Here is a 20,874-nt window from a genome sequence, read left to right as displayed (position 1 = left end):
TATCAAAGCCACTAATAGCATACTTACATGTCCTAATTGAACGATTAAAATTATCTGGCCTAAGAGGTATGCATGGATCGCTTTGGGAAGGGGAAACAGATGAGAGCTCCATGAAGAAACTGGGGATGAGAGTGGATGATAGCGGGGATGGGATGGGAGATGAGAACATGAGGGAACAGGATAGTCAAGTTAGGGGAGGGATGGAGCAGGAGAGCAATGAAAGAGATATCTTGATGGAGGGAGACATTATGGGGTTAGGGAGAAATCTGGTGCTGGGAAATTCCCAGGAACCCACAGGGATGACCCCATATTAGACTACTAGCAACAGTGGTAAGGGTGCCTGAACTGGTTACCCTGGTAATCAGATTGGTGAATACCCTAACTGTGATCATAGAGCCTTCATCCAGTAACTGATGATAACAGATGCAGAAATCCACGGCAAAGCACCAGGCCGAGCGAGCTCCAGGAGTCCAAGTGAAGAGAGGGAAGAGGAATTATATGAGTAAGGGGGTCAAGATCATGATGGGGAAATCTACAGAGACAACTGAACCAACCTTGTAGGAACTCACGAACTTCAGACCGAAAGCTATGGAACCTGCATAGAATGGACTAGGCCCTCCGCATGTGGAAGACAGTCCTGTAGCTTGATCTATTTAAGGGTCCTTTGGCAGTGGGATTAGGATCTACCCCTAGTGCATGAGCTGGCTTTCTGGGGCCCAGTTCCTGTGGTGGGATGCCTTGCTCAGCCTTGCTGAAGTGGGGAGGAGCTTGATCCTACCTCAACTGAATGTACCAGGTTTTGCTGACTCCCCAAGGGAGCTCCCACCCTTTTGGAGGAGGGGATGGGGTGTACATTGAGGTGGGGAATGCTGTGGGAGAACAGGAGGAGGGGTGAGAGAGGATCTGTGGTTGGTATGTAAAATGAATAAAAAAAAGTTCTAAAATAAAAAAAAAATTCCCTCAAGTATTAAAAACCCTAGCCTGTGAGAGCAGTTTGCTCTTTTGCCTCTTGAGAACCCTTCTCAGTTTTATTCCAAAAGTAACATTCACAATCCACACAGATGCCTCTTTGGTTTTCTTTTTCTTTTTACAGAAGAGATTTCATTTTTTCTGGTCATGAGTATTTCCTTGTATCACCTGGCCATCATAACAGGGTTTTGCCAGGCTGTGAAATAAAAATCATAATTAAAAATATAAATAATGTATCTAATGTTAATAAGAACATATGGAGCATTTAGAAAAGGGGTATTTTAAGTGACAGTGAGGGTTTGTTTAGTTACTCAAAGCTGTAGAACAACCTTGGTACACTGTAAATATGTATTGCTCTCATTGTTAATAAAATGCTGATTAGTTGATAGCTGAGCAAGAAGAGATTGGGAGAGAAAGCCTGAGACATAGAGAATGCTGGTAAGAGGAAGGGTAGAGAAAGGGAGTTGCCAGTCAGATGGAGAGGGAGCAGAAGGTGAATGCGCCATGCTAATAAAGTCATCGCCGTGTGGCAGGGTGTAAATAACGAGTATGGGTTAATTAAAAATGTAAGATCTAGTTAGTAATAAGCCTGAGGTATCGGTCGAGCATTTGTAATTAATATAAGCCTCAGCGTTTTTGTTTGAGAGCAGCTGTGGGACAGGAAAACTGCATATCATTCAATATTGAGGTCCAACAGTTAGGCCTTCAAATAGAATACATAAATTCATAGACTAATCAAAGCACAACTGATGAACCTGTGACATATGTAATCAGCAAAGCTTCGCAATAATGATGTTTTTCAAATGATATGAAGCCACTTAATACAGTTAGGGAGGTAAGAACTCCTGCAAAGGAGGAGAGCACGTGCAGGCTTGGCGATGGCCCTGGCCATACTCCCAGTTTCCCATGTCATCTGCATTTTAACAGTTCTTGAACTCATGGGAATATGCAGGTTGTTGTTTCCATGGATGAGAAAAGGAATGTGACATAAAGTCTCATGTATTAATGTTTCATTAAATCAACATGTGAATGTGTTTCTGTTAACATAGCTTCAAATACACTGGCAAATTCTATGAAATGATATGGTATACATATCTATACTGATGAATAACTATTATGTATGTGTACTATGAATGATATTCTGTGAATAGATTATACTTTAGAGTATTTACTGAGCTCCACCTTATTAATCCAGTCATTTAAATATTTGCTCAACCTAACTTAAGGTTTGGTGTTTATCTATTTTCAAACAATCCTATGTAAAACTTACGAGGCCATAGTGCCATTTGCATATTATCTCTGTACTTTGAAAGCTGAAGCAGCAGGAAGGTCTTCCTTTTAGTTTAATCTGACCTACTAGTGATATACTATATCAAAAAGAACTACCATTCCCACAAAACTTAAATTTAAGATGAGCCTTCTTAAAAATTTTAATGGAAATGTATCAAATCCTCAGGATCACTATTTTAACATAATGAAAGTTAAAAGAAACAAATTATGGTCATTTAAACAAAAATGAAGGCATAAATTCTAAATAGTAAATAGCATATTTGGTGTCAAAGTTTCAAGTTACTCAACATTTTATGAATATCTGAAGGGCTTCTAGTACAACGTGTCTATCCTGACACCTACATTGAATAAGAAAACTTTTTAATTTTGTTGACTATGTGATCACAAAAAAGTATCTCCTAAAATTGGTACAAAGGCTACACAAGAGATTATTATATATCTCCTAATTATCAATATAGACTGGTATTTTGGCATTGATTTTTTACATGTTCCATTCTGTTTATTATTTAAATGTGATGTTATATTTAGGTTGCTTGATAGCTGTGGCTCTTTTTCAGTTAGAAAATGAAGGTTTTCATTGATACAAGAAAAAAAAACCCTCTATATTTGAGGCTTGGGGATGATTCAAAGGTTTGTGAGTGTGTACTGCTCTTAGAGAGGACCACAGTTGGTGTGCAGTGCCCACATGGCTGCTCATAATCTTCTATAATTTAAGTTCCAATATATCTAATGCCTACTTCTGGCCACTGTAGGCAACACAAACTCATGTGAATATATGTAGGCAAAATATTAATACACAAAACCTAAAAATGAACAAACGTAAATCTCTATAACTGTAGAAATTGATCAACAAAGTAGTTAAGTATTTGTGCAACCTAACTACAGTATCTCTCTTTACAAACTTCATTTTATGTTATTAAATATGCCTTTGAGATGCAGAAAATAGAAAACATAAAAAGCAATGTTCCTTAAAATGTTATTAAGAATTGCAAACCAGTGTATAAGATTTATAACAAAAGAGTACTGGAATTTTCTTTAGAAACTTCAAAGTGCTTCATACATCACAATATAAAATTCCACACTATCCACATTTTTTATTGATTTTAAAACATACTATGCAATCTATATTATGAAAATTATGTATTTTAAATCCCACAGGGTACTTATAAATTTAATAATGTAATGTATCTTAGTATATCTTTAATCAGCTTTAGAAGCGAGGATTTTCTATTTACTTAAATATATAATGGTAAAAAACAACCAAGACATCCTTCAAACGCTTATTGGATAAATAAAATGATGTATATTTAAAAATAAAATATTATTACTTATTATGAAGTTTTGTGTGAAACAAACAAAAATATGTTAAAGAAATCCTACATATATGAAAAGCCTAGACATTAAGAAATATATTTTCAAAGAAATAAACCTTACCTATTTTATATACTTTGTAACTAAATTATTCTACATCATTTTCAGTGTATTTGTAAAAGAAAACTTATTATATGTAATCTTTGACACAAATGATCTCTGGAAAGGAGCTCTATGTAGAAGGTTAATGAAAATGTTAGCAACTAATAAAAGAAAGATAATTAAAAGCAAGTGTGTTTGGCAAGTGCATGTATTTTACAGCTGCATGTTTTCTGCTTGGGCAATCAAGAAATCTAAGAAGCTAAATCACAGGAATATGGGAATGTTAATGACAGGAAAGAACTAAAGTTGTTCCAACTGTAGTTATTAAAACCGAAAAGAAAAACTGACACCCCAAGTTCCTTAAAAGTATCAATAGTTAATTTTTTGGATTTTTAAAAATTATTCTATTGTTGATTTCATAAAAAGATAGACCTTCATAAGTATTTGATTAGACAATTTTATATTTCCTCAAATATCTCTAGTTTCTAATATGACTCAAAATCATAGCTATGAAACCATGATGAAATAATACAAAGTCACCACAGTAGTGAACATACAATTTCCACTTCTTGTCAGATAATGAATTGCCATTGCATATCATCATCTTGTTTTAAAGGAGCTTCAGAAAGAATGTAAACAAAAATAAAAGATAAATAAATGTTTATATCTACATGTACAAAACTTTTTAAGTTTAATCAATCAGAAAAATGGAAAATATAATATTTCAACTATATTCATATTGAAGAATGTGGAAATATATCTAAGCAAATGATACATACATATTATGCTACAACTTTCAGAGTGGAATGTTCATGGGTAAGAAACATAATATGACAAAATATCATGAAACTTGAAAAGCAATATTTTCTCTTTAATTCTATACTGCTGATTCTGTATATGAAAATGAAATGACTGTGTTTTTAAAAATGTGTTACTTTTCTATTCGTCTGTATGTTAGAGAAACATTTGTCAATACAAAATCAAACTTAATTTTCTTGGTAAGATGTAACAATTTAAAACAAGATATGGTACTCAAAGTGTAATATTTATTAAATTGAAGTAGTAACTATTTAACATGAAAATCACTAATCTGAAATGGCTATTCTCTTCTATAAAATAAGAGAAATATCCTGTTTTTCACACAGCTAATATGAAGATTAGATTGAATCTGTCATTTAATTCATTCCCCATCACTTTTGAGAGTTTGTGTTAAAAAACACATCATCTGTCATTTATAGTTACTATTATTCTTATTCATAAACATAAAAGGTCACTTTTGCTTTATAACTTATCTATAGATGAGCAGAGAATGTTTGAGTTTTTTTGCAATTATATTCTCTATTGTGCTACAAAGAGTTTTCCTGGTGAGATCTGAGATTGCTTTACACAGTAGGTCTCCATAAAGGGATGGATTGACCACATGCATGGTTACCAGGTGTTTGGAAGGGTCTGTCCTTGGCTGTGCTAGGGGGAGGTCTTTTGCTCCACCCACTGGCATTTTTATAAAGAGCTCTTTATAAGAGACAGAAGGGGCTGGTGGGTTTTGGCCCAGGCCCTCCCGAGGCTGTCCTGTGTTTCTGTCTCTTTCCCCTCTATATTTCTATCTAACTATTTCTCAATTTGTCCTACTCAATCTATTAAATGCATTGAATTCTCAAAATTTTGTGTTATATCACTCTTTAACTATTGTGGGGAAAGTGGGGTCTGCCTCCCCCCAATTCTCATGGTATTCCTTGGTGCATAAATTATAATATTACATAAGGGAAAATATTTGAGAAAATTCAGATTAGACATTTATATCTGCTTTTGTGAAATTTTACTAGCAACGGAAATTACTGACTGATCTGGGTTTAACTGAAACTTGTAGCACTGTTTGTGTGTTTTTTCAAAAATTCGTCTGATTATTTAGACATTTGAGGAGTGATTTAATTTCATGAGAACTCTATAGTAAGTTTAATAGAGACAAAGTTGGATATTGTTTTTAATTATTTTATAAGATGACACTTTTAATGATGGTACATTAGTTATCTCAAAATAGAAAACATTCACTAAAAGACATTTGTTACTAGTTCTTGACTACAAAAAAAACTTGAGATGTTGAATTTGCCCAGGTAAAAAAATGAAAAGACACAGAAGAACAAGAAGGCTGTAACAGTAATAAAGAAAACACATATAACAAAGATTTTCCTCAGTTTTCTTTATTACGACAATGGAGAAGACACAGAGATACATAAAATAAAATGACATTTAATACACTATGGAGCACATGCACAGGATTACACAGCACTTGATAATATGTGGGGGTGTTAAATAAGAGATGATACCAAAGACAATACATTTATAACATGTACATATAGTCAATAAAATAATCTGGGATGAAAACAAATGCAATTAAAATGATCAAAATAGTCAGTTTCAAGCATAAAAATTACACATAAACCAATGTAAAATTATGAGAGAAATATTCATAAATAAGTCTTAAGCATCGATAATATTTAAAGCAGTAGTTTTTAGTTTATGTTGCTTGAAAGAACAAGGAGATAACATTGCCCATTTAGTACATACATGAAATGAAATTGAATTAAGTACAATTTTTAAAAGATTCTATATTTTAAAATTATGCAACTTTTAGAATTTATAACTTTATATTTTCTTCTCTAAAGCAAAATGATAAAGAATATACTAATTCATTTTGAATATACACAAATTAAGGAACTGTCTGCTATCTAGATATAATACAACCAACTTTAGGTCATACTTAAACTGAAATTTAGGAATATGTGGATGAATGCATGACTGTACTTCGAAAGAGATAAAATAAATATCAACCTGCAGAGCATGTCAGACATAGATCTTAGTGTCTCCAGAGCACTAAAAACACACTTTAATTCCACATGTCCATTTATAGACCTTCAATATTGTTTTTTTATATTTCAATAAATTTTGATAGATTGAATTTACAAAATTAACCATTTTATCTGTAACATTTCCTAACAAATATTTTACGGCTAGAAATAGTAACCGTTAGTCAGGAAGAATCAGTACATGGTTGTTAATTTTATCCAGTACAATATCTTAGATAAGGTAACAAATTTAGTTCTGTAAAATAAAGAATGACATGAATGTCATTATTGTCTTATCATTGAACATATAAATTAGTTACATGAAAAGCATACCTTTTGACATCTGTGAAAACACAGAAAACAATTTTAAAATATTGACTATAGAATAAAACAATTTGTAATAATGGAAAGGAATATATAATGAAAAATTAAAAATATTTTTACTGTAGTTAATTACTAAAACTTATATTAGTAAAATATAAGGTTTAATAATAAGTTCTAAACTTTATAGTAGTAAAATCTTCTGAAATTGAAATTAACTATTCATTTTTTTATGACCTAACTCATATGGATATTAGTTATTAAGTTAAATTGACTTCATGATCAATTCAAGGACTATTTCAAGAATTGTTATATATTCAATTGCTCGACACAGGATAATGTGAACAATCTATTAAATGCATTGAACTCTCAAAATTATGTGTTGTATTTTTTTGTAACTATGGGAGCATGTACAAATTTTTTTATCCATAATCAATTAACAGAAAACAAAATACATGAACTATACTCATTCCTACAAATAAAAGAGAATAAATGTCAGAAAGGGTAAATAGTTTCTTAAAATGGTGACATTAATTGTAAGGAATACATTCTTGAAGAGAAAAGGTTACTTAGTTTGACTTAACTGACATTGTTAAAAGTCAGAGCAACATACTCCAAGGAAACCAATCATTTTAAAATACATAAAACAGCAAATTATTTATACTATTTACTTCTATGTAAACCTATGTTTTGATTTATTTGGCATCATAATGTCAGAAAACTATGCTTGATAATAGTTACTGCCACAAATGAATTATCTTGGACTCTTCATGTTTCAAACACACACAATAATGTACAACTTTGATTGTTTGCATTTTTAAAACAATTTTCATAATTTTAAGGTTTTACTTTAACAGTATTGTTATTATCTCTGAAAAGAAATGTTCTCATATAATGTTGAACAAAATTCTCAAGAAAAAGATTAAAATATTAATTTCTTCTCTTGGTGTAATGTTGTCCATCTTCAATTGTCAAGGTCATTGGTAAATTTAAAAATTATTTTTCCATTCTTAGTGTGAGCATATCATATAATACCTAGATGTATTCATCCTGATTCAATTGTAAATGGCTAAACTGTCATGTACAATATGCCTTGGTGAGAGAACATAAAAGTCAAATTAAAATATAGAGGATCCATTGAAATTGTCCTTATATTAATTTAAGTATAAACAAATCCTAATGCATGGGCAGTACTAAATAAACAGTATTTGGCATAAATAATGGCAGTTATCATTTTAACTTCATTTACATAACTTGTACAGTCATATATATCCTTCTAAAACATAAAGATGAATATTTAAATCTATTAGAAATGAATCTTTTGAATTCATTTGTATTATGTAAGTAGAACTGGAACTAGTTATACTTATATAGAGAACACATTGTAAATATTAATCTAGTGTATCAAATTTATTAATATTTATCCTATCAAACTCGTGTTTATATAAGTTAGAAAAATGAAAACAATGAATAAAGGCATTGAATTTTCAGACTTGTTCTTGTTAGTTATTAATATACAAATATGCACCTTCAAAACTTTTGAAAGGAAGGATTTTATAGAAGTATGCTTAATTATACAAATCTAGAAAATTATAACAAGGAAGATTTGGAATGGCAATTTGTCTGAGAAGATATTTTATATGGAAGAATCTATCTTCCTTGGCTATCTCCTAGGCATCTTCTATCTCCTAGTCATCTAATTCTGGTCACACAGTGGCTTAATAAATAATAATAATAAATTTTTTATTTGGTGGGGAGAATCCATTGAAATTATGTTCTAGGGTTACTATGCCAGGATTAGGAAGATAAAATGGACATTCTGAAATGAATAAAAAGACACGCTGTTATCACACATATACATTCAGATAATGTGACAATGCATGCATAAGCAGATTCACATAGCTCCATCACTGTCCTACTATGGTTAAAAACTTCTGAAACATTTTCACAGTGGGAGTCACAATATACATATTGTTAGACCAAACATTCTCTAATTACCTATAATAGTAAATACTATATTCATGTCAATACACACATTTGTATTTGTATACCTTCAATAATTAAAATGTATTTAAAAACAAACAGGAGAAAAAATAGTTGGTAGCAACTAAGGTGTATATGACTTTTTTATAATTTATTTATCATTGATCATATTGCAGATAATCACAGACTGATCCTAAGTAAACAATGGTGTAAAATAGCAAAGTTTTTGTTTTCACACAGTAATGAAGTTTGGACATTGAAACATAAAACCCAGCAACAAGAACCTCATCTAATCCTTAAGTCATAGATAAATGTATAATTTCTATGCTCCTTTTGTGCAACACAGTCATTTCAATATTTCATATTTTGTGCCTTCAATTTTATGAAGAAAATACAGGGCACACAATGGTTACTTTTGAGTTCTCTATATAATTCTATATGATTCATTTGTATCTCTGAACAAAAAATAAATATCTTTTAAGAAGATTCAAATTTTCAAAATGATACGCTGCATATCTGTGTAACCCTGACCTTGAGTATTCTTTGTATCACTCTTGATAATGCTGAGTTATGGGTGTTAAACTTCAAAAGCAATCAAATTGAATTGAATAGACATATATTTCTTATTTCCAAAAATCATTTTGTGATTTCAAGTCAAGTTAGGTAACTCATGGACATCTTTCAACTCATTATAATCATTCATTCATGGAATAAAGAGTAGAAAGAAACAGGTTTAGAAACGTTACTTGAATTTCCTTCACTCTCAATATTTTATACTGATCAGTAATGAACATATCATTTTCTAAGTGAAATACCAAGAAATATAGTACAAAGTCACAAAGAGTTATATAGTTGAGAAAGCATGGCTCATGTTACTTTCCAAAAAAAAAAAAATATCTTCCCAGATACTAGTTAGATTTTTCATACTGAATGAATTGGGACATTTTTTTGTTATTTTTCAACAATGAGGGAAAAAAAATCTTTGAACGGGTCATGTTTTTAGATTATTTTTCTAGCTATAAGACAAATACAATATTTGAAACTAAAGATATTGTAAATTATAAATTAAATAAAAACCAATTATTAATAGATATCTAAACTTGTTGGATCTCACATAATAAACCATATGTTTGGATATCCTAAAAGCACAGAGAATGCTTCAGAGAAACCAAATGCTTGGTTTTGATGGGAGAATCTCAAAAGCTGAAATTTAATTTTTGATTCGGCAAGTAAAAACTACTATGTTTGTCTGTGTAAATGCAGGGTGTGTGTGGTGTGTGTGTGTGTGTGTGTGTGTGCGTGTGTGTGTGTGTGTGTGTGTGTGTGTGTGTTTCCTAATTGGCCTAAGTAGTCCTAACCACATCACTTTCTAGGATGTGGCTCAAAGCAAACGGCACATTCTTATAGCTTTCAAATAACTGAAATTGGAAAAGCAGATGCCCTTCTTGTATTTCTTCAAATTGAGCTTCTTTTGAAAATTTGAACGCAGCAGGTTCTTGCTCTCATCTACTTTTCATCTCCTCGAAAGTAATGCCTAAAACAGTCATTTCTCATTTTGATACTTACAAAGACAGCGCCTGTCACGAGTTCAGGAAAAAGGAATATGTAACTGCATAGGATGTTACATTCACAATACTTGGTTCCAGCTTTAAAAAAATGATGTGAATTTACTGAATTGAGTAACATTTTAAAATGAGATTAAGTTTATTTATTGGGTACAATGGTAGAGAGATATTTTCGCTTAAGAAAATACTAATTGGCTTTTCAGATTTAAATAAGGAAAATTGATCCCTTTGTGTTCCTTCAGACATTGTCTAAAAACTGAAGAAAACAGAATAAGACATATATGTATTTGATATAAGTGAATATCAAATTTGTGTTTTACATAAATGGTAGAAAGTATAAAATTTTATAAACATTCATAAAATGAGAAATTTTCATTTAACAGTTTAAAAGACTGGTAGGGGTGACCCACAATTTTTTTTAAAAAACACAGTTTACATGCTTTGGACTGATGGATGCTGAGTTATATTTGCAAACTAATTAAATGAAAGAGGACTGGCTGTAGAAAATGCTTATGTTCAATGTACAAGGGACAAAATTTATAGCAAAGTCTACTTTGCAAAACGAAGCCTTGACAGTAACACATAATGTTGTTGAAAAAGAAGTCAAGAGAAACAACTTCCACGGAAACTTCCTTCTGTGTTCCTGAATTTCCGTCGGTTGGTAAAGTCAGAGGAAGAGGCTAAATGTTCCAATATAAATTGGACTGCGGAAAATTTCAGTTATACTTTTTGAACATCCTGTTGCTACTCTTTCGTTTATCTCTGTTCAGGGAATACCATAGAACATGATAACATTACAACAAGCAAGACAGACTCATGGCTATAATGAAAGAGAACCCAACAGCACTCAGCTGCCATGATTGGCCGCCATTTTCACCTGTATTCACTTCACAGCAACTGTCTGCATGATGACATTAGTTTTCAACATAGAACACAATAAAATAAATAACAAAATAAGAAAATTGTAAACACGAAAATAAAATAAACAACAGTAGGAAAGAAAAAAAGAGAAAAAAATTAATAAAATATTTACACATAGCCATTAATATTTACCTAGAAAAATTACTCTGACACAAGACAGTCATTAAAATGCTATAACAAATATTTTTTTTAATAATCATTTTTTACTAAAAAAAATATGATGACAAAAATCAATAAGCTTTATAACATGGTGATCTGGCATTATTTGACATTATTTTTGTCAAATTTTTGAATTAAAAATATTTACATTTATATGCTGTGCATAAAAACTGATAAGAAAGAAGTCACTGGTATCCCACTGTGAATTAGAACATTCACAATACTACAGTATACATAAGCCTGTCATATTCCACAGTATTATCTTCTATGATTCATTAACATACAGATTTAATATCAATAATTAAAACCTGAAAAAATATTAAATATTATAAAATGCAATGTTGCATAGGCACAGAAGTAAGGAGAATAAAACCTAGGAGAAATCAGTCAGTTGTCTACTGACATACTCTTTATATCTTACTGAATCTCTTCAAAATTATTTTGAAATTAATGGTCATGACAATAATTTATAATTTTATGTTTCAGTATGTAGTAAAAGTAAACAATGTTGGGTGTGTAGTGTTAATATTTTGACATCATTGAGAATTCCAGAGAGCTAAAATCAAGTTCTACATTGTTAAACCACAATTTAATGATTTTTCTGAACTCATTTATTTTATATTCTAAAAGGTAAAAAGAGTAATAGGAAAGCATTTTTATTTGCCATTCAAGTGAATGCTGTTTTTTATTCTGATTTCATTTATTTGTTCATCTTTCAAAAGATTCTGTTTCTTTGAATTTGAGTAGAAGTCACACATATTATATTATGTGATAACTCACTAGAAATATAGGTTTTAAAGTCCATGAATATAGAAATTAAACATTTCAGGTATGCTTTTTTAAATCAGTGATTAATGTCAGTTTCTTCAGCTTATCCAGACTGAAGAGTATATTTGTACATTACAGGTCTTCACATGATAGAACATCTCTATTATTAATTTCTAATAATGTATTAAATGAACTGTTTGCTCTAATAACATGGTGAGACAAAAATCATACATGCTTTCACTTCAAAGGATCAGCAAGAAAAAGGAGCAATTGATAAAGATGTGTTACTTAATAGAAACAACATTGAACACATTAGATGCTAAACAATTTGTGCAGTGTTCTACAATGTATATTGATGTCTGATAATTCACTAAAACATCTAAAATATTATGTTCAATTCATAAATATAGTGGTATAATTATTGGTTGAAAGTTCACTACAAAAAATAAGCCATAGTCATTTTTATAACAATAAATTTGAAAGAAGTACCCAATATTCTGATTTTACCCAATAATTGTAAAATAGATTTAGTTCCCTGAAATCTCAAAATTCATCCATAAACAAAAGATGTGTTTTACAAAATAAACTTATCCTTAAACAAAATAACATATATTATAGCTGTAAAACTGTTTTTAAAATTGGAATGATGAATTAGAGGAAATTATAATGTCTACTAAGATATATAGATAGAAAAATGCTTTAAAAGAACTTAAAAATGAACACATTGTATATTAATATAATACAAGCAGATTATTACAGAGTAATACTTTATTAATATAATTTATATCTGCACTCTAGAAGAAGTCCATTATTTGGAAGTTATGCATATGTAAATGCATATGAGCCATAAACTTTATTACAAAATATATCTATATATGGACACTATATAATACAATATATACAAAAATTAATTAATATAATCCTTAAATTTTCTTCTTCCAATATTAAACCAAAGGACTTAGATTTACCTGTTTCCTATGCATAACACTTCAAATATGAGCATGAATCTATTCTTTACTTAAAACTGGAGAAATAACTCATAAGAGTTGTGAAGAAAATCAGTGAAGATCATTTTTAAATACAACTTAACTCTGTTGAATGTTTTGTATTTAAATGCTTCTAAATTCTTATTATCACAACTTTAAGGATTACCTCAAGGTTGTAATAATTCTTAGTCTCGTAAGCCATGCCTTCTACATGGTTTAATAGCCCTTGTCAATCACTGGATTCAATCAGTAAATTAAGAAAATACTTTATGAAACTTTTGTACTATGTTTTTTTTTTTCTTTGCAACTTGGATACATTGACTTTTTTACACAATGCCCAGTAGAGAGAGAATGATATCATCTCCTATCTGCTAAGATCGCTTGGTAGGCATGCTGTTTGCATCTATGTTCTTATTACATCTGATATGAAACAGTCCACACTTCTCCACCCTAAATGTCTTTCTCATGTTTTCCCTTACCTCTACACAGTTTGACAGAAAAGCTCCTTGTAACCATTAACAAAGAAGGGTGCACACCCTTTCTTACTAGTCCCTCTCTGAATCACTCTGGCAAAGCTGCATGAAATGACAAGGGTATATTTCGATTTCGTTTTCCCAGCAGCATTTCACACTTCATTAACAGACTTCAGGACATAAAGCCTTACCCTAACTTTCAAGGTATTACTTTTCTGTTTCTCCAGGAACTCTGCAAACCTTAATTTTGGGGAAGGTGGTGGGTGAAAATACATTTTTCCTTCTTCTTGTATCACAGGTCTTGGTGCTTTGGGTTTGGATTCTTTCTCCACCAACCAAGACACCTTATTGAAATCTTACACACTTCCGGGACTGAGAAAATTTCAAGAAATATCACAAACACAAATTCTTCATAGAATTTAGATATTATTTTTGATTGGGTTTTTTCCCTGCTAAGCCACAAAATTCATTCACCTGTTAATTCTCACAGCCTCATAATGTAAATTTCCAAAGTCATGACTCCCTCATCTGCAATAGGCATATCTAATTAATAAATGGACACTCTATGCTTAATAAATATAAGACTATATGGCCATCATTCTCTAAATGAAACTGTACAACAAAATTATTCACCTGAAGAAAAGATGCTTCCAAAGAAGCTAACTGTCACCTGGTTTGTTATTATTAGCCATCTAGTCTAGTAGAAATGTCTTGTGCGTTTCCTCCCACAGTGTGGCTGAAACTGATGTTTTCTCTTCCTTCCTCCTGTTGCCTTGCCTTAAGAATCTCATCATTTGTACTTAGTCACATGAACATAAACTATATGACTACACCTGTTACAAACTACTTTTTCTTAACTCCCTTTAAGATCTGTGAAAGTTAATCACCTGGTTTTCATGGGGCTTTGAGACCCGGCTCTAACCCTAGAATTATCTTGAGGCAAACATGTCCAAATTTTCTTTCAGATGGCAATTTTTTTTCTCTAGTTAGTAAAGGAAACAATCACTTTTGTCAAAGACATCTTCCATGTAATATGCAAACCTAGAATTTAATTATTTCAAGTTTCTTTGCAAAGTTTCTCCTTTGGGAAACATTTAATTATCCCATTTTAGTCTCATAAACTGTGATTCCTTGCTAATGTGTTCATGGTAATGTGTTTGAGAGATACACCTCATCCTTGTGTTCACTGACTGTTGGGCTGGTGAGTGTCTGATTCCTGAATTACTCCAGTAAGCATTTGTGATCAGCTAATGATTCCACTGTTTGCACAGGTGAATCCTTGTTTCTCACCTCAGTACTTGTCAAAAGGACAACCTCAATACAAATTCCATGAGGGAAAAATGAATTGATTCTAATCGTACAGAGACTGGTTGAAAGAAAATCGTAATTTTCTCCATTTTTCATCCAAATCCAAAGGTTTGACTATGGAGTGTTAAATTACAAAGTTTCCAAATTAAAAGAAAAATACATTTAGAATGAGTGTGTCACTTTATTTCTTGATCTGAATATACATGCATGTATACACTGCTGCTACTTTCCTACTTATTTGCCTTTTTATGTGTAGAATTATAAGAGCACAACAATTAAGAGCATAGCTGCATTTTTTGGCATACTGTATTGACATTAAATTATTCAAATTCTATCTCATATTTTATAGGGTAATAATTCTGATAGGCAATATAAGTAGTTTTGGGTTACAGTATGATAATGAGGTACATGTATACAGTATATTCTGATGAAAATTTGCATTTCCATCTTCTTAAATATTTTTCACTTTTTTGATTGAGAAAATTCAAGCTCCTTTCTTCTAATTTTTAAAAAATATATAAAAATATGAATTACTATCTTTTTATAGTGATTTTCTAAGACAAGACAACAGAATTTTATATAACTCTACCTTTTTATCTATTAAAATTTATATTTATTATTTCATATAAATCTTCATGTTTGTTTATAAAGCACTGAAATTTTTGTTTGAAATTAAAAGAATATTTGTCTAAAAAACAACCATAATTTCAACTGACTATATGAACTATTTTAAGGGTTCAGGAAGTTGGACATACTTTGGACTTCTTTGTGAGCTACATTGATTCAGTTTGAGATTATATTTAATTTATGTTTAGAAGACACGCATGGAATATAATTACTACAATCATAATATAATTATAGAGGTTATTGGTATTTCAAATTCACAAGGACAAATAAAAGTGATAGGTGATACTATAATCAAACACTTTTACTTAGGAAAATCAATCATTTCAATTATTTCCCAAGGGTAAGATTTAAGCATATATACATCAAGTACACTTGAGATCAATCAATCATTTAATCTTGTAAATTTATATGTAAAAAATGAGTTCTTCCTTCCCTAACACTTAAGAATATAATATGATAACACAGGAATACTTTTCAAATGAAAAATAATATTTGAAGATACCCATAATATTTCTGAAGGATCCAAATTTCTATATTTAAAAAAATTCATATTTTGAAGTATTTGTGAATAAATATAAGCAACACTCTGTCCCATGTTTAATTATTTTTAAACTGTATAATCTGTATAATACAGCTTAATCAAAGATTAATTATATCAAACATTTTAACTTTAAAAGACAAGCATATTAAAAATTGTGATATTATGAAATTATAAGGTAAATAATATAACCAAAGTGATTTTTTCCTTAGTTGAAAAATATTGTGTTCTAATAATAATATTGTGTTACAAGTGAAATATGCCAGGTTTTTATGAATCAATATTTTGTTCTCATCTTATATACACCTCTATATATATTTTATATATCTATAGACTTATAAATATAATAAGATATATAAGAATATAATATATTATAAACATATACTCATAAACCAAATAATAATATTAAAACTTGAAGAAAAATTGTTTTCTCTGACAACAAAGTAAGAGAGCTGAATATTATTTTGAACTAGCATATGCCCTGGCTTTATTTTCTTGCTAGAATATATCTGAGAAGAATTTTAATAACTAGGTAATTTTATTAGCATATCAATGTGCAATTATATAAGTATTATACCTGCCTCAGAGATCCTTGATTTGTTTGTATTAAAAACAGATTAAAAGTTCCCTGATACATCTGACCCTCCTTGGCACTCCAGCTCTAGCTCTCAGTGAAATTGCATTTAAACTGTTTCTGCCTCAGTGATTTTGTTTTCAATATCAACTTTATAGGTCAGGCATGGGTGAGCTTGTCTTCAGCTGTAGACAAACCTAAGCAAAACTGGCAAACAAGCTCCCAGGTGGTTGGCAGAGCAGTTGTCTTTGCAAGTGTTCCTTCCCATAGCATCATTTTTTTTTTTTTTTTTTTTAGGTTGGTTTCATCTGTCTTTCTCACCAATCTGCTCCATCTCCATCTCACCATCTACTCATCATCCCCAGTTCAGTGGTCCTGCTACAGATGTCAAAGCATCGTTTTCAAACAACCCAACATCTCATGGTAAGCACTGTGCAACTTCATTATGACGTGCCACAATAGTCATGATTAGAAAAATAGAAATGACATTTCAGTGCATCTAATTTAATTTTCATTATTAGTAAACCATACCAAAGGGGTAAAACGTGATAGAGTGCTAATTGTAAGAAAGGATACCATCTTGCTTACCTTTAATAATGTTCGGCTTTGGGGGCATGCTGAACTCATACACGGTGGGCTCAGAGTACCCCAGTCTGTTGGCAGCTGTGATTTGCACCTCATAGCCCATCGTCCACTGCAGATGTTCCAAAATGATGTGGTCTTTATTCCCCTGAACCTTCTTCTCCAGCCACTGGTCTTCCTTATCTTTCTGTGGAAGGACAGGCAAGAACTTTTGGATCAGAGAGCTCTGAAAAGGTTGCACTTTAAATTTAATTTTTTGGGGAATAATGCAAAGAGTTTCTTTATCTCAGTTTTCTAAAAATGGATATGTGAAATTGCGAATTTAATGAATTCAGCATTGTTTGAATAGTTGTCTACATAAAAGGTAAGGACTGGTGATTTTGCAAATTAATCATGTAGTAATTAGATCCAAGTTATTTAATATTTCTCTTTATTTCTCACACAGACACTTGGTTTACAATCACTTTTAGACTGTTAATAGAACAGATGAATCATTGAATAATTGCCAGGGACTATTATTAACATTTGTTGAAGTAGGATAACTATCTGTGATGTAAATCCTGGAATCTGTTTATAGATATATACCATCAGTAGTGTTTTTCATGACATAAAATGAATTAAGACACAAGGACAATATAGCAGACAAATTTTCAGTAATACGCTCCAATTGTTTTCTCTCCCACGAACACTGAAATACCAAGCATGGGTTGTTGTTTCTTGTTGTTGTTTTGTTTTTTTTTCTTTGTCTTCCCTCTGCTGCTTCTCTCTCTCTCCTCCCCTTACCCAGTCAGTCTCCCTTTTTACCTCAAACCTGATATACACACAGTATCACACTAATCTTACAGCAAAACTAAGTAAACTCACCTGAATTTTGTGATTTCAGGCCTGTGTTTTACAATGTCCTGTTTAAAGACTACTATGTCTGGCTTTTATCTTACAAAGCTATCATCTAAATATTATTTGATTCATTCTGCAAGAATTTTAGAGCAGTTGATATTTGAAAAAAATCAAAACTATTACAATTAATAAAGAAGAAAACAGTCCCCTAATTATCTGAATTAAATTGTCTAAAACAAGGTAATCATTAGACTCTACCATGTTAATCTTTTCAATATATAAAAGTTTCTGATACATTAACTGTTTCTATCAGATTCTTTTAAAGCTTTCCAAATGTCACATGCCTGGGTGTGTGTATATGTGTGTGTTCATACTGAAGAAAGCTGAATCTAGAGCAGGGCATTAGATCCTATATTAATGCAGTTACAGGAATTTCTGAGCCACAAAAGAAGTGTGCTGGTAACTAAACTCTGCAAGGGTAGTTAGTAGTCACAGCTGCTATGACAATTCTCTAGTCCCCTGTATTATTTTTTTAATCTAATTTTATTTATGTTTTTATTGCCTAAAGGCAGGGGCTATATAAAGCTGTTGATATTTGCATGCCCTGTGTCCGTGGCATGATCCCAGTAATCAGGGATAGTCTATGAAACTGTGAACTGGGGCTACAGATAAATTTTAGTTTGTATCTGAATGAGGTCACATATGAAAGACAGATTATGCCAGCTGATACTTAGATCATTCTAGGACAGAAGTTAATCTTCTAGCAGGATGTTCTTTCATGTATACACCCAAAACTGTCCAAAAATATAAATTATGGGATTTTCAGACTTTTGTATAAAGTTTCTAATTTTTCAGTAGGCTATTTCTGAAAATCGAGCATTTGGTAAACTAGTCTCTTCTGAGTTACCGATAATTTAACTCTTAATGGGGTCAATTAAATCCACATGTCATTTTACACTGATATTGTAAGGACGCAAAAGGAATAATGTTTCTCACATGTAAATCAATTTCGTTTTCTATTCAACGTAAGACAAGAAGGTGTTTTAATCCCCTAATTGCTATTCCTAGGGAATAGAAAAAAAAAATTAAAGTGGGTGTAACCAAATACTCCCCTAGGCATTAAAATCTCAATTATTCATTTGTAGACTGTCTAATTTGCAGAAAAAAGAGTACCAGGGGAATGATTTAAGATAACTAGTGGCAAAGTGTCCCCCAAGGTAGCTTAATGAGATGATTTGCTGAGTAGGACTATCATTAATATGCCAATTAAATGGTGAAAGACCAGTTCTTTTTTTTTTTTTTTTAATAGTCATGGTGCTTGAGTAAAGCATTTATCAACCAATTCTTATCTGTAAGAAAATAGTAAGACCATGTGACGGTTGGGGCAGATCTTTAATAGTGATGCTCATCCTGATGCCAGCATTTAGGGGATCACTACTCAAGCTCTGCATAGGATTATGTTTTGTGTTCATAACAGGGCTTCTTTATGCCCTCATCCTTGACAGGAAGGAACTCATTACCTTCCTTAAGTTTTTGTAGAAACTGCAGCCAACAAAATCTTACATTAAAACAAAATAATTATAAAATGCAAGTCATTAGAAGAAGTAATGAAATGATACCAATATGGATTTTGCTTCTAATTCCTGGGATATACGATTTAAGGTTCATATGACCAAAAAGCAATTCTCATTTTTCTAGGATTTCTTCATCATATGTCCATTTACCCACTCTTTGTACATTCTTACATAAGTAGACAGATTTCTTGAAAACTAACATTTCCATTTGCAACTTAGAATATGTAAATATTTGTCACTAATTCTGATATTTTCTAATTATAGTACCATTTTTAAATGAATAATTTGAGTTAGCACGTTGGTTCATAGTTATATTAGTTTATCTAGGCACAAGGTCTATTTTATAATAACAATACGAAGATAAATAAAATAAATCCTCTTCTTTCATAGCAAAAAGGTAAGGAAGATAAAACTCTTTAATAATTATATTTATCTGTTTTAGGTGTCATTATACAATATCCAGATTCCAAATAGTTTAAGAAGGTCAATTGAAACTTTAAGATGTGTGCCCTAACCACTGCTTCTGATCCTGAAAATACCTTCCACACAATTGATTTTATACAATCAATTTTCCTCAGTTCTTCATAAGTCAGGAGAGATTTAACATGCCAACACTAAGAAATAGTTATGATCCCATTGTGAACACCAATTTAGAAAGAAATTTGTTTAAAAAAAAATCACAGATGTGTGAAAAAGAAACTATCAAATTATATACCATTACAAATATAACATTACAAATACATATAAAACTCCACACTTAAAATTGCTTCTTCCATTTTTCTCAACTACTCTATTAGATCAGTAGCCTTGTCTTTATTCTCCAAATAACTTAACCTGATCTTACAGCATTATTGCTACGTGTTAACTTCCATGAGGTGTCCATGGAGACTTTGAGTCCTTATTTTAATTCTTTCTTTTCTAAAACATTCCGTCTTCCTAATAGGTAAGGGAACAAAGCAATATACTTTACAATATTATAACCTAAAATAATATGTGCTTTCTGGTTCATAAGCTACAAGTGATTATTCTCTTTCAGAATATCTACAATTGTGTCTTTAGTCATTGAAATTAAAATTAAATGCATACATGTGTTTGTTCACTGACATATAAGGAATGTACGGTCTCAGTTATATTGTTCCCTTA

At 31.1% G+C, this 20,874-nt stretch overlaps 1 protein-coding gene across 2 annotated transcripts in view; it reads right to left on the bottom strand.

Moving 5' to 3' along the window:
* Positions 1 to 20,874, bottom strand: part of Ncam2 (neural cell adhesion molecule 2) — a 431,206-nt gene that overhangs the window by 27,578 nt on the left and 382,754 nt on the right. The window contains exons 15-16 of one of the 2 annotated variants that reach the window (XM_052741043.1): positions 17,327 to 17,507; positions 5,855 to 11,285 (exon numbers count right to left, since the gene is read on the bottom strand). In XM_052741043.1, the coding sequence (XP_052597003.1) occupies positions 11,179 to 11,285; positions 17,327 to 17,507 (288 nt within the window). In that variant the 3' untranslated portion in view covers positions 5,855 to 11,178. Of the gene's footprint in view, positions 1 to 5,854; positions 11,286 to 17,326; positions 17,508 to 20,874 lie in introns of those variants that run through there. The other variant, XM_052741042.1, reaches the window with a different exon arrangement.

This window comes from Peromyscus californicus, unplaced genomic scaffold (assembly GCF_007827085.1).
Source record: "Peromyscus californicus insignis strain IS unplaced genomic scaffold, ASM782708v3 Scaffold_16__1_contigs__length_79575227, whole genome shotgun sequence".
Classification (NCBI taxonomy): domain Eukaryota; kingdom Metazoa; phylum Chordata; class Mammalia; order Rodentia; family Cricetidae; genus Peromyscus; species Peromyscus californicus.
This window is presented reverse-complemented; position numbering and strand designations above follow the sequence as displayed.